This window comes from Vulpes lagopus, chromosome 7, assembly GCF_018345385.1.
Source record: "Vulpes lagopus strain Blue_001 chromosome 7, ASM1834538v1, whole genome shotgun sequence".
In the NCBI taxonomy this organism is placed as follows: domain Eukaryota; kingdom Metazoa; phylum Chordata; class Mammalia; order Carnivora; family Canidae; genus Vulpes; species Vulpes lagopus.
The window spans coordinates 106,463,438-106,477,087 of NC_054830.1; the positions used below are offsets into that span (position 1 = coordinate 106,463,438).

The 13,650-nt window shown below is 40.4% G+C and overlaps 1 protein-coding gene across 1 annotated transcript in view; it reads right to left on the reverse strand.

Moving 5' to 3' along the window:
- The window catches only part of KDM3B (lysine demethylase 3B), a 71,244-nt gene that overhangs the window by 34,786 nt on the left and 22,808 nt on the right, over nt 1-13,650 (reverse strand). The window contains exons 5-9 of the mRNA XM_041762565.1: nt 12,477-12,601; nt 10,178-10,252; nt 7,141-7,740; nt 1,369-2,605; nt 262-463 (exon numbers count right to left, since the gene is read on the reverse strand). Of these exons, the coding sequence (XP_041618499.1) occupies nt 262-463; nt 1,369-2,605; nt 7,141-7,740; nt 10,178-10,252; nt 12,477-12,601 (2,239 nt within the window). The remainder of the gene's footprint in view (nt 1-261; nt 464-1,368; nt 2,606-7,140; nt 7,741-10,177; nt 10,253-12,476; nt 12,602-13,650) is intronic.

Consider the following 13,650-nt stretch of genomic DNA (forward strand, 5'->3'; position numbering starts at 1 on the left):
GGTGGCTCAGTGGTTAAGCGATTGTCTGCGTTTGGCTCAGGGCATGATCCTGGGGTCCTGGGATTGAGTCCCACATCAGGGTCCCCACAGAGGAGCTTTGCTTCTGCTTCATCCTCTGCCTCTCTCTGTGTCTCTCATGAATAAATAAACAAAATCCTAAAAAACCCCAAGATGTGAGACAGCCTGACAGGTTCAGAGAAAGAGCAGCAGTTATGTATCACTAATGGAAACTGGGAAGAAGATGGAGATGGGTCTGGGTACCTCCGGAAGTGAAAGAAGCGGCAGGCCACAGTGGAATCATCTTGCTCCTGTTCTTTAAACTTCCGATACCGCTCCAGGCGGCACTCCCGACACTTGTGCAGGTGAGGGGCTACATTGATGCATGACCCATCCTGCAGGAAAGGCTCTCCGGACTGCTTCAGCTTCTTTACCTTGCTCACATCTTTCAGCACTGACTGGCCAACTGTGGCAAGGGAAGGCGGAGAAACAATTGGTCATGAGTGGTATTAATAGGACCCAATAAGATGATCCTCCTGGGGATGAATTCTTGTTCTGACCTGGCTCACTCTTCCTTGCAATGGCTGGGCTTGTGCCTATCGTGTTCATCCTTGACAGAAAGGGAGGGAGGAAAAAGACTTCAATTGGAAGCTAAGGACCATGGAGAGAATTTGTGGCAAGTGCCCCATTACAAGGAAACAACTCTGGCATGGGTGAGGAAAACCCAAGAAGGTAGAAGGAAGCCATTTGCCTCTAGCCTCTGGGGATATGACTGTTTTATTAATCAACAACTCCTACGTCCCCACGGGACACCAATTCCTGATGTTAACAGTTACTTTTACTATTAGACTTTCTCTTAGATACTTGCACTTACACAATTCTGGACCATAGCTTTGCATAGGACTTAATGGCTTTTGGAAGAAGTGTTAAAACCCTATATATGTAACAGAGTGAAGCAATATGAGGGGTGATTCTTTTTGCTTAAACAAGTCTATGGGAAAAAAAAGTCTATGAAAGGCTGCTATGTGAGAATAAAATCCAATACTCCGTAATACCTCTAAAGTAAATTAAAGAAGATGAGCCAAAGAGAAAAGAAAAAGGGTTGAGAAAAATACCAGGAAAGAGCTCCTGACCAGAAGGAGTACCAAGGCTCCTCCTTTGTGGAATTATCATTACACAGGTAGATCTTCTTCTTTAGTAAGGATGCTGGTTAGATGCAATCCTGCCCTGAACCAAAAAGTCTGAGGTGGGGCCTCTACTGGAAGAGGAAATTATAGAACTTTCCATCAAAGAAAGGACTTCTGCCCAAGAGCACAAGGCATTAAAGGCTAGTGCCAGAGCCAAGCCAATGGATAACCCCAGCAAGATCACCTTTTAGGGGGGCGGTCCGCGGCCGGCCCTTTGGAGCCTGCTTCCCTTTGCCTTTGCCCAGCAATAGCTCAGCACTTCGCTCCCCATTGGGGCCCAATTTCCCCATCAGGTGCTCTGGAATCCCCTTCAGGCCAGTCTTGGCCTGCAGCTGCTCCTCAGAATCGCTCAAATCCGACAGGTCACTGTTGGTACTGGAGTCCGAGTCCTGTCTGCAAGCCAAGCTTCGTTCATCCAGTGAGAACCTTTTCACAGCTTCAAAAGGAGCTTTGTTCTCCTGTGAAAAATCTGCTGGGGAGGACAGAAAGCTGCCTGAGTGCCTGCCAAAGACGTTACTAAAGGTTTTGAGGAGGGGATTGTCCTGCTGCCCAGGCCCCACAGTTGGCCTCTCCTCTGTGGGGCTGGAGGAGAGAGTAGGCATCTCAATGGGCTGGGTGAGGCTGCTGGTGGGCGAACTGGAGCGGCCATTCCCCATGGCAGAGAGGCTGGGGCCCCCGGTGGTAAGAGCTGAGCCCAGAACACCAGATACCAGTTTAGAGGAGTCAGTTGTGATGAAGAGGGTTTTCTTCTTTGCTAAAGATGCCGAATCTGTAGAGGAGTGAGCCTCAGGCCAGCTGGGTGCTGTCTTAGAGGTGACTGTGGTAGCAGAGGAAGAGCTACCCGATGCCTGAGATGCAAAGCTGCTGAAAGGGCTATGTTCAACTTTCTCCACAAATGCCAGGAAAGGGTTAGAGGGCTCTTCTCGGGACAGTTTAGGGGGCTGTAAAAATAGATTTTCATGACTCTCTGGGGTGCGGGTATTTAGGAGGCTCCGTGGGAAGGCTGGCGTGAGGGTGGGCATGGACTCTACAGGCACCTTCCGGTCCACAGAGCTGCCAGCCTTAGAGCCCGATTTAGTGTCTGCTCCAAGAGTGGATCTGCCTTTACACAGGCTCTCAAGGCTTTGTTTGAATGAGTCTCGACTGGAGGAATCATCAGCCAAACTCTCTGAAACGGTAGTGAAGTAGTTACTGGTGGGTAAAGTTTGGGACATGCATTGAAAAAACAAGTTTTTAGAGAGATCAGAGTCTTTCTGAGACTCTGGTGCAGAGCTACAGCCAAAAGAGAAGCCCAAAGGTTTGTTCTCTGTGGCTAGAACCCCATTGGACTGGCTCCTTCCACTTCCAAAAGTTAAAGGTTGTGATGAACTTGGGAGAGGTGCTCCAAATCCAGAAGACGCCAGAACAGTATTTCTTGAATTCTGAAAAGAAGATAGCCTGAGTTAGTGATGCTGGTTTCTCTGGACAACCTTATTATTTCTTCCCTGGACCTAGGCCAACATTTCTTGTGGGTCAAATCAACTTTTCTCTCCTACAATTCCATGAAAATTGCTCTTATAACTACATTTCACCAGCATTAGGCAAGGAACCTGCCACAGACCACACAGAGGGGCATCTTTAATAAGGTGAGCTAGAGATAACAGGATGTCATTCATCCTGCCATTCCTTTGGTTGTTAGCCAAGTGGCTGTCAAAGCACTAGGAGGCTGTGTAGGCTTCTTAGTTTCTATGTGGAAATGAAAACACTACCAGGAATTGAAAGAAAGGGTTCTTGAATACACAGACATGAGCTTTCATTGTGACATGCATTTGGTGGCCCTGTAATATTTACTTTAATTAATTTTACTTCAATTAATTTACTTCAGCTATTATCAAAATTCTGATTTATTTAAAAGTTTTGTTTTGGGACATCTGGGTAGCTCAGTGGCATAGCGTCTGCCTTCAGCTCAGGGTGTGATCCTGGGATACGGGATTGAGACCCACATCGGGCTCCTTGCAGGGAGTCTGCTTCTCCCTCTGCCTGTGTTTCTGCCTCTCTCTCTCTCTCTGTGTCTCACGAATAAATAAAATGAAATAAAAGTGTTTTGATTTATTTAAATTAACAGCCCATCTTACAAAAGTGACTTCAGTCCCATGACAATGAGGAAAAATATTCTTTATTAGTCTGAAACTCCGCAAGATGGACCATGTCAGATTTTGGCCATTTGAGTCCAAATCAACCTGAAAGTTGAGTATTTCTTTCAATTAAAGTTAGACCTAAAGATGTTAAATTACAGAAAGCACACTTATGAGGTGTCTAGGTGGCTCAGTCGGCTAGGCATTTGACTCTTGATCTTGGCTCAGGTCTTGATTTCAGGGTTGTGAGTTCAAGCCTCGCTCAGTGTGGAGCCCACTTAAAAAAAAAAAAAAAAAAAGAAAAGAAAAAGGAAGAAAGAAGGCATACTCATTACTGAACTCTTTTGTTATCATTAGATTCCAAATAGCCTCCAAACAGTAAAAGGGTTGATACTCATACATCCACCAAACAAAAGCATTCAGCTTAACAAATTAGCTAATGAAAAAACATTTTCCTTTTTTTCACCTTGAAATTGTTAACGTCTGTATGTGAATAAAAGGTGTGTAAAAAGGGCAGGTTTGCTTCCATATATGTACGCAGAGAGAAACCTCCATTAACAGGTCTGAACACTTAAAATCAACTTGCAGGTTGTAGAGGACATACTCTCTTTCTGTAAAATATTTTATTTATTTGAGAGAGAGAGAAAGAGAGAGACAGACAGACAGACAGACAACAAGCAGGGGGAGGGGCAGAGGGAGTGGGAGAAGCAGACTACCCACTGAGCAGGGAGCCTCATTCGGGGCTGGATCTCAGGACCCCCCCCCCCCCCCCCCAATCACAACCCGAGCTGAAGGCAGATGAACTGAGCTGCCCAGGCACCCTGAGGATGTTATCTGTTAACATTTATTTTATTCTTTTTAAATTGTTTTTAAAAAGACTTTATTTATTTGACAGAGAATGAGAGAGAGAGCACACGCAGGGGATAGTGGCAGAGAGAGAAGGAGAAGCAGGCTCCACAATGAACAGAGAACCTGATGACACAGGGCTCCATCCAGGACCTTGAATTCATGACCTGAGCCCAAGGCAGACGCTTAATTGACTGAGCTACCCATGTGCCCTGATCAGTCATTTTAAAACATTGGTAACAAAAACTATTCCAGGACTGCTTAATGGCTTCCTTCTGGGGTGATAAAATTATTTGTAACTAGAAAGTAAAAACGGTTGTACAACATTGTGGATGTATTAAATACCACAGTATTATAACACTTTAAATAGTTGAAATGGTAAATTTAATGGTTACTCTTCCACAATTAAAAAAATTATTCCAGAGGCACCTGGGTGGCACAGTTAGTTAAATGTCTGGCTCAGGTAATGATTTCAGGGTCCTGGGATGGAGCCCCATGTAGTTAGTTAAATGTCTGGCTCAGGTAATGATTTCAGGGTCCTGGGATGGAGCCCCATGTAGGGATCCCTGCTCAGCAGGAATTCTGCTTGAGGATATACTTCCTCCCCTCTCTGCTCCTTTTCCTGCTTGTGTGTGTGCTTTCTCTCCTAAATCAATCAATCAATCTTCAAATTATTCCGGATATTCAAAAGGACTATTGTTAAAAAAAAAGGGGGGGGGGAGAGATTGTTTATTTAAGGTGTTCTTAAATATGCAAGAGGAACCTACATTAGGACTTTATCTGAGGGTGGAACAGAGACATGAGAAACAGGAAGGCCACCTAAGGCTTGCCTCCAGTTGATATTTGCTACAGAGGTTGTCTTGGCATTTTAGAGTTAACAACTTGGAAGTTTGTTTAAGGTAAACTTGAAGCCCAACATGGGGCTTTGGGGCTTGGAGATCAAGAGTCACATATTCTCCTGACTGAGCCAGCCAAGCACCCCATTATTCTTTTTCTTTTCCTTCCCACTAATCTGCAACTATTGACTTAAAACCCCTCCCAACAGAAAAGAGAATAGAAAGACACAGCCCTAAGGATTGGCTGGCTATTGTTTCTTTCTTCTTCTTCTTTAAGACTTTATTTGAAAGACAGAGTCAGAGTGAGCATAAGCGGAGGGAGGGGCAGAGGAAGTAGCAGACTTCCTGCTGATCAGGGAGCCTGATGTAGGGGTCTGATCCCAGAATCCTGGAATCATGACTTGAGCTGAAGGCACGTACTTAACCAACCAACTGAGCTACCCAGGAACCCCTGGCTGTTGTTTCACTAGCAGAATTTGGCCAGGAGCCTTGACACCTGCATGACTCCAAGGATCCAGCATGGGTAGCTCAGGTTTCACTACTAAAGTTACCCTTTAAAAATAAATCACATGAATGAAAAATAATTTGGATGGCCTTTCATTTTCCTTCAAATGATTAAATTTTAAATCCTCTTCTAATAAGAAAGTGATGACAAACTGATTTCAATTTAATTTTTAGGGCAAGAAGTTTCCTGGGGGCTGTGTCCCTATTTTAGATTTGACACCATAATGGAAACATCCATTTCTGTAATTTTAAATCAGATCCCAGGAGAATACCTAGGCTGACACACTACCAAAGTCACTGATACAGTCACAGAAACTTCTCCAACCTCTTCAAAAAATGCCCTTTGAAACCACATTTCCTCTATCCAGCATTGCTACCCCAAGAATAATAGCATTCAGTGGGCTTCCTCTTGTAGCATATAAAACTTGTCTACTTTGTAAATCCTCCTTTACATCTATACCGTCTTTGACATGGAGGGGATTTTAATTAATCTGAGCAATACGCTGACATACACACAGAGGAAATCCACATAAGATCCTCATCTAGTTCTCTTGGGAATGCTGGTCAACTCAGAGGACAAACTGTGAATAGTGTGAAATTCACATTTATAGGTCTTCTCTTCTGCCTGGACCTTTCACCTCCCTCCCCATCTCTGTACACTTAGGATTCACAAATTGCATCTGCTAGAAGAACTCAGATGAAATGCATATGCCATGCTTTACCTGGCACTGTTATACCTAAAATGATTCCATCTTAAGATGTGAGCTCCTTCAAATAGGGATTTCAATTCTTTGTTTATAATACACAGTACTTAGCACACAGTAGTTTCCTATACATAATTTAAAAAATCATTTAGTATTTTGTCTTTGTATTTCATATTCCAACTTGAGGAAACAGCCAGTCTGAAAAAAAAAATGACTAGCATCATAAATCATTCTTCGGTGACCAAAATAAGAGTGAAAAGACTTTAAGAAATGATTTTGATATTGTTTTAAATTTGACTGGAGAGCCAACATGATGTTAACTTGTATTTAACAGAAGTTCTATTTCAGCAACAAACATGTTTATCATATAAAGAACATAGTGAGTTGGATACTACTGTGATTAATTCCATCAGATTTTCCAGGTAAGGCTTAAAGAGTAAGTTAGGAAAAAAAAAAAAAGGCAAAATTTTCATAGCCATATTAAATCATGGGAAGAAGCCCAGCCTCAAAGGAAAATATCCTAGCAAATGATGAACTGAAAACAGGGGATGGTAATAGTCGCTTTCACAAAGCCTTAATTATAGTGTTCACTGTTACCAACACTGTAATTCATTAACCTTGCCTCTCATAGGCCAGGTGGAGGCTCAACCACTATGTGAACTAAATAGATAATTGAATTAAAAAGATTCCCCATCAGATCTATTTGAGCATCTCATTAAATTGGGTTTTATAATCAGTTTTTGATTAGTACAATTGTTCAGGTGACTTTTAAGAGCTAACAAAGTTATTAAAATATACACATTTGCCCAATGAGTAGTAAAGGACTATTCAGAGTACAATTTAAGCACATCTCAGAAATACTCCCTCCCTGTGGCATTTTAGATGCTTTTTAATGTGTTAACATTAAAAGAATGAACCCAAATCTTGCAAATCTGCCCCTGAAACAACTCACCTCTCCTGGGGCCTGTAACCGGCTGCCTTTCTGTTTTTCCGGCCCAGTCCCTGCTGCAAGGCCAGTGTCTGAGATCCTCACCGTGGTTGGGGTGGAGCTGGCGGTAGTGACCACAGCTGCTGAAACCACTATGCCCTGGCCAACTTGTTCCAGTGTTTTTCCTGCCTCTTTGTTTTCGGCTCCACCCACCTCTGGGGCCAAAGGTGTTTGACCTGTGGCTGTAGAATATGGAGTGAAAGGTACAGGTGTGTCCCCACCTACAGGCTCATCCTGCACCACCAGAGTCCTGCCGTTTTCTTTGGTGTAAGTGGCAAAGCGAATGTTGCGGTTAATCTGGGGAACAAATGTAGTCGGTGGCTGCTTGGCTCTCTGATCCAGCCCTGGCTCTCCACTGGCATTCCCTCCTTTCCAGGGCCCTCGGCTTGCCTCACCTCCATCGCTCCCATTACTGTCTACTTCACCCCTGTCTCCTTTTAATTTCTTTGATGCAGTGTCACACCCAGAGTCCGAAGCACTTTTCCTCCTCCGGCCATCTTTCCCCTCTATGCTCTCTCTCTTCTTCTTTCCTTTGGAAGATTTTACTGCTTTTAACGTACCCCCCTACAAAACAAAATTCAAAAAAGATTTATTATAAGGAACCTTCCATCCTGTGAAAACCATACACCATTAGTTCTTTCCCATCTCTAGAAGCAGACAAAGCAGGCAGACTGCTACATTCCGACACCAGCTCTAAGATATCCCCTTAGTCAGAAAGCTCCAACCTTCCTGTGACTCAATTTATACACATATACAAGATAATGATTATGAGAGATTAACTCACCTGGCAAACCTTCCCTTAAATAAAAGGCTTCCTCAAATGGACTTTTTTGAGGGTTTGAAAAATTTAGAATTTCTTTTACAAAAGAAGACTGTTACTGGTAGGCTAGGAACTCATTTGCCCCTTGATGGAAAAAAAAAATCTGCTGTATTTCATATTTTTCTTCTTGTTGGACTGAAAATAGCATTTCAAGTATTGAAATATAAAATCTCCTCTTTTCAGATGTCACTAAAAAAACTGGTGACAACATTAGGAAGACCAACATTTGTTGAGTCCGTGACCAAAGGAAAAGTGAGTCCAATACAGACAGGTCTGGATTATTCTTATGGGCACTATAAATACACAAACAATCTCTAGAACTTATTTCAAAGTATTAGATAAAGGAATGCAAAAAAGGCAGGCTACCATAGACCAAACAGCTAAATCCCTTAGCTCTTCCAATAATTTCAGCCTATCTCATGAAATCTGACTTGTGTCTTACTTGAGAGGCCGAGCAACCTTAAAAGATAGAAGATTAGAAGACACAATTCTATCTCTAAATAAATTCCTTCCCTGACAAGCGCAAGGGGAAGGGCACTTAGAACTCAGCTACCATTCTCTCAAGCAATCTTTGTGCTGCAAGAAATTTTATCTAGAATATTCTCAGAATCATATCCTATCATGAAGCAATGTGTGTGTGTGTTTTTTTTAAGCTTTATTCAGGTAACTTTCAGAGAGTTTTACTCAGGTAACATGTGTTGGGGTGGCAATAAGCTAGTGACACACAGTTATTTAGCCATTAATATTTACGAACTTCATTAAACTAATCTTATTGCCTTGAATATTTATAGCTTCTTTACATAGATCATTTCTGTCATAACCATTACTATACCTATTAAAATTGGAACTTTTTCAAATTTTATATTTCTTTTGGCCAGTTCTGGTTTCTCTATTCTCTCTCTTTTTTGCTCTTTTTTATTTCCATCTTTTCTCCCTTGATTTCCTTCTACAGCTCTTAACCAACTTCAAGATTCCCTTCTGTTTCCCCCATACTTTTGGTAATCTACTGCTGAAAACCACAGTTCTAATCTTTAATGCATCCAGTGAAGTTGCTGATCTTGGCTCATAGCAACCTCTCTGAGCAATAACTTATATTTATGTCCTACTTATAGTGAGCTCCTCAATGTGAACAGACAGCGTAAGGCATGGAGACCAGTACTCTCCAGTTACGTCTGACCATCTAAATAGTGTATTGCATGTAAGAGGTAATGAATGAATGAATGAATGAATGAATGAATGAATGAAAGAAAGAACGAACGAACTAAAAAGGGGCCCAACACACTATCAAAAGTGAAAGGTTTGAAAAAAAAAAAAAAGTAAAAGGTATTTTCAGTCATGTAAACAGTCCACAGACTTATCCTACTTGTGGCAATATGTGGTAAAGAGCTATTAAATTTAACCCTGATTTTTTTTTTCCCGAATTTCATCTTATTTTATCAAGTCAAGAATGACTGGATAAAGATGAGAAGAACTATATACTTAGCAGGAGTAGCCAAGACAGCAGTATTACAGAGATGCTAAGAGATTATGAGGAACATGTGGCTAGATGACTATCATAGTCAATGTCTTAGTGAAGGAAATTCACACAGGATTCCTTGACTGGTTCAGGTACTAGTTTACTATCTTTTCTGGGGTTATGATAATTCTGAATGAACCAAAAGCTGGCATGCTTCACAGTAATTATGGAGTAATCCACTGTGTGCTGAGCACTACTGACTTAGGCACCTATTTGATTTGATTCTTCTTGGGATACCAAGTTTCGGACTCCTTGGAGCTCACTACTATCTAATGGAAAAAAAAAGAGGATGCAGCTTCTCCATTTCCTACAACTAGGTAGGTTATAAATATTACTACTGCTTGTTACAGCTTTAACTGTGTACTCTATCTTTCAAATATACAAAATATACCTGTCCTGAAACAATGTAAGGAGAAATAGTTAGGCCATAGATTTTTTAAATGGTTAGGCAATACAGTCATAATTAGATGAGTTTGCTCAGACTATACTTCCTTCTTTAGACTATATTCCCTTAACTAGACAAGACTGTGGAGAGAGAAAGTGATGTACAATGACCAGAATGGAAACCCAAAGGGCATCCATGGATAACACACATATGAAGAATCTGCATTAACATGATAAAGAAAGCTTATTAGTCGGCACAGAGACTCAGTCAATTACTGTACCTCGCTCTGAGTAGTTGAATTATCCACCAGCATCACATGGATCAGTCTGGGATCTACGGACTTGATTTCACCACTCTAGAGTAGGAGGATAGCAGAAAATATGAAAAAGGGGAGAGGAAAAAAAAAGATTTAAGCCTTGTCCAAGGACATAATTATATATTTTTCTAATCCATGCAATTACCTCTTTGTTTCTTTTCTTTGTTTTTTTTTTTTTTTTCTTTTAAAGGCTGTATTTATTTATTCATGAGAGATACAGAAAGAGAGAGAGAGAGGCAGAGGGAGAAGCAGGCTCCATGCAAAGAGCCCGATGTGGAACTTGATCCTGGATCCTGGGATCATGACCTGAGCCAAAGGCAGATGCTCAACCACTGAGCCACCCAGGCGTTCCTATCTCTTTGTTTCTACTCCAATAAAATGAAAGCTCCATGAAAGCAGGGTTCTCTACTATCTTACTCACTGCCAGAATAACATCCAAAACAAGGTCAGGAATTCGATAAGCACTCAAATATTTGTTAAATTAATTAACGAAAGAATTGAGTTCAATGCCCAAATGTCTCTCTCTCTTTTTTTTAAACGATTTTATTTATTTATTTGACAGAAAGAGAATGCACAAGCAGAGGAGTACAGCAGAGGGAGAAGGAGAAGCATGCTCCCCACGGAGAAGGGAGCCCCACTCCACGTAGGGCTTGATCCCAGGACCCTGAGACCACAATCTAAGCCAAAGGCAGACACCCAACCAACTGAGCCACCCAGGTGCCCCCCAAATGTCTCTTTTAGGGACATTAATTTCAAATTCTGCATCTCTAAAATCTTCCTATTCTGTACATACCAGAAGGTAAAAACTTACAGAACCAAAAATCATTAAAAGAACCACTCTACTAATAAACCATAAAACCACTGGGATCAGCTGATTCGACACCCTGCCAGATTTAACATCCATATCCTTTGATCTAGCAATTATATACCTAGAAATTTATTCTGATTAATAATATGAAGTACCGTACTATAATACGTTCAAGGTTATTCACTGTAGCATTATTTGTATTACTGAAAATACAGGCAGTGATTTAAATGTCCATCAATTTTAGATTAGTTATGAAATACTCATTTAGTGGAAAAACACACAGCTATTTTATTTTATTTTATTTTATTTATTTATTTATTAAAAAATTTTTTTAAAAATTTATTTATGATAGTCACACACACAGAGAGAGAGAGAGAGAGAGGCAGAGACATAGGCAGAGGGAGAAGCAGGCTCCATGCACCAGGAGCCTGACTGGGATTTGATCCCGGGTTTCCAGGATCGCGCCCTGGGCCAAAGGCAGGCGCCAAACCGCTGCGCCACCCAGGGATCCCCACACAGCTATTTTAAAAGGATGAGGCAAATTTCTACATATATTTACATAGAAAGATGTTGATAACCTACAGCTAAGCAAAAAAGGTAAATTACAGAACTATATGTATTGTATAATCCCTTTTGTTAATAAAGCATGGCTCATATACTTATCACATAAATAGATAACATGTAAATATTACAACACACACACACACTGTATTTGAAAGAATATCGAATACATACCAATCTATTAATGGTGGTTACCACTGAAGGGAGCGATTTTGCCTGGGGCAAGGGGTGACTTCTAACATCTACTTAATGTATTTCTTTTTAAAATGAAGATAAATAGCAATATTTTTGAAAACACAATAAGAAATTAAGTAAATAAAGTCATTTATGCTTATACTACATGTGACTGCTAAGGCCAAATCTGAAACCAAGGACAGCACAAGTACATTTCTGTTTGCCTCAAAACACTCATCTGTTGTTTTTTCCTAGACAATTCTCCAGGTAGCTCTAGATGCTGTTTTATTTTTATTTACTTCATTAGAAAGGATTCATTTTTTTTCAGCATCTAAAGGGGAGTGGTTAAGTATTACAGAAGCAAATACTGCCTAGATTTTAAACTCCTAACGTTTATGGATATGATAAAAGAAGGATGATACCACTTCACATTTTAACATTAATGTTTAACAGATTTCAAAGCACTTTCCAATATATTATCTTAGTTCCCCAAAGCAGTGCTGAGGTGGGGTTAGGGGAGTACCTAATTATCTGTTAATTTACAGATGAGAACAATGAGGTTAGGAAAACTGAACAGCCTTTCTCCAGGTCATACAGTCATTAAGTGAAAGAGTGAGACAGAACTCAAGTCTGTATACACAGTCAAGTGCTCCCTTCCTCTACACTGCCCTCTGTAAGGGGATGAATGAATCTTTTAGAGGAAATAAGCCAAAACCTCACCTCAGTTACAGAGACCTCCATAAGGCGGGTGATGGAGTCTTGATGGCTAACAACACCATAGAGCCAACTTTCTTCCCCCTCTGGCTGGTATACTTTGACCCTGTGACCTTGAACACTGTAGGGACCTAAAGGAGAGATCAGTCAGTACTGTGTATGCTTGGCTAAGCTATAGTTCATGACTTTCTAAAAGTATAAAGAAAACTATATGGTGTAAATATTTAGCACTTTCAGTTCTCTTATATGGAGTTAAATATAAATAAACAATTTCAGATTTATCATACTCAGCAATTTAAAAACAAAACAGTTTTTCCTAGTAATCTTTGTAAATTCTTGTTTATTTGGAGATGTCTTACCATCTCCCAGATCTGATTTCACCTTCTCTCAATCTTCTAATTCCAAAAGTAATATTAGGAAGAGAAAGAAACCTTACAAGCAACAACCATAGTTAGTAAGAAAACCTACCAGATATATTTGATCTGACATATACATATAAAAAAATGAGAGGCCAGTAAGTTGACTATACTATTTTGTTAAGTGACCATAGTAATGATAGATAACCATTTACATTCTGCTGACTTTCAGTAACAGTAGGTGGAGAGTTCAATTTTCCAGCCCTTGCACTAATAATAGTCTGAACAAATATAGCACCTGTCTTCCGAGGAACAAAGAGTCTTAAAGATATTACTTTATCAGCAGATAATGTCACTCTACAATATCAACAGACCTTCCAATAAGGATAGCTTCTCTCTTCTGCATATCTCATATATTTGAGACTATATAGCTAAATCATTACTGATTTTAAATTATTATTTATTATTATCTTATAACTATAAGTTTCCTCAATTTTTCTATACATACTCCTGTATACCTCCACCTTTCATTCTGTCCACTCAATTTTCTTCTCTCTGCTATAATTTTTTCCCTCACATTCTTTATGCCTCCATCTTTCCTTGATTATTTAAACATCACTTTATCCTGATACTCTCCTTTCCTCAGTAAGCCAGTTTTCCTACCTTTACTCATTCAGACACAGTTTGACAAAAGACAATCAAAGACCCTATTTCACTGAAAATCACGATTTAAGAGGCTCAGAAAGGAAGAGGAGTAGGTGTGCACCACAAGGGAATTTAAAGATTTTTACTTATTTATATATGAAAGACACACAGAGAGAGAG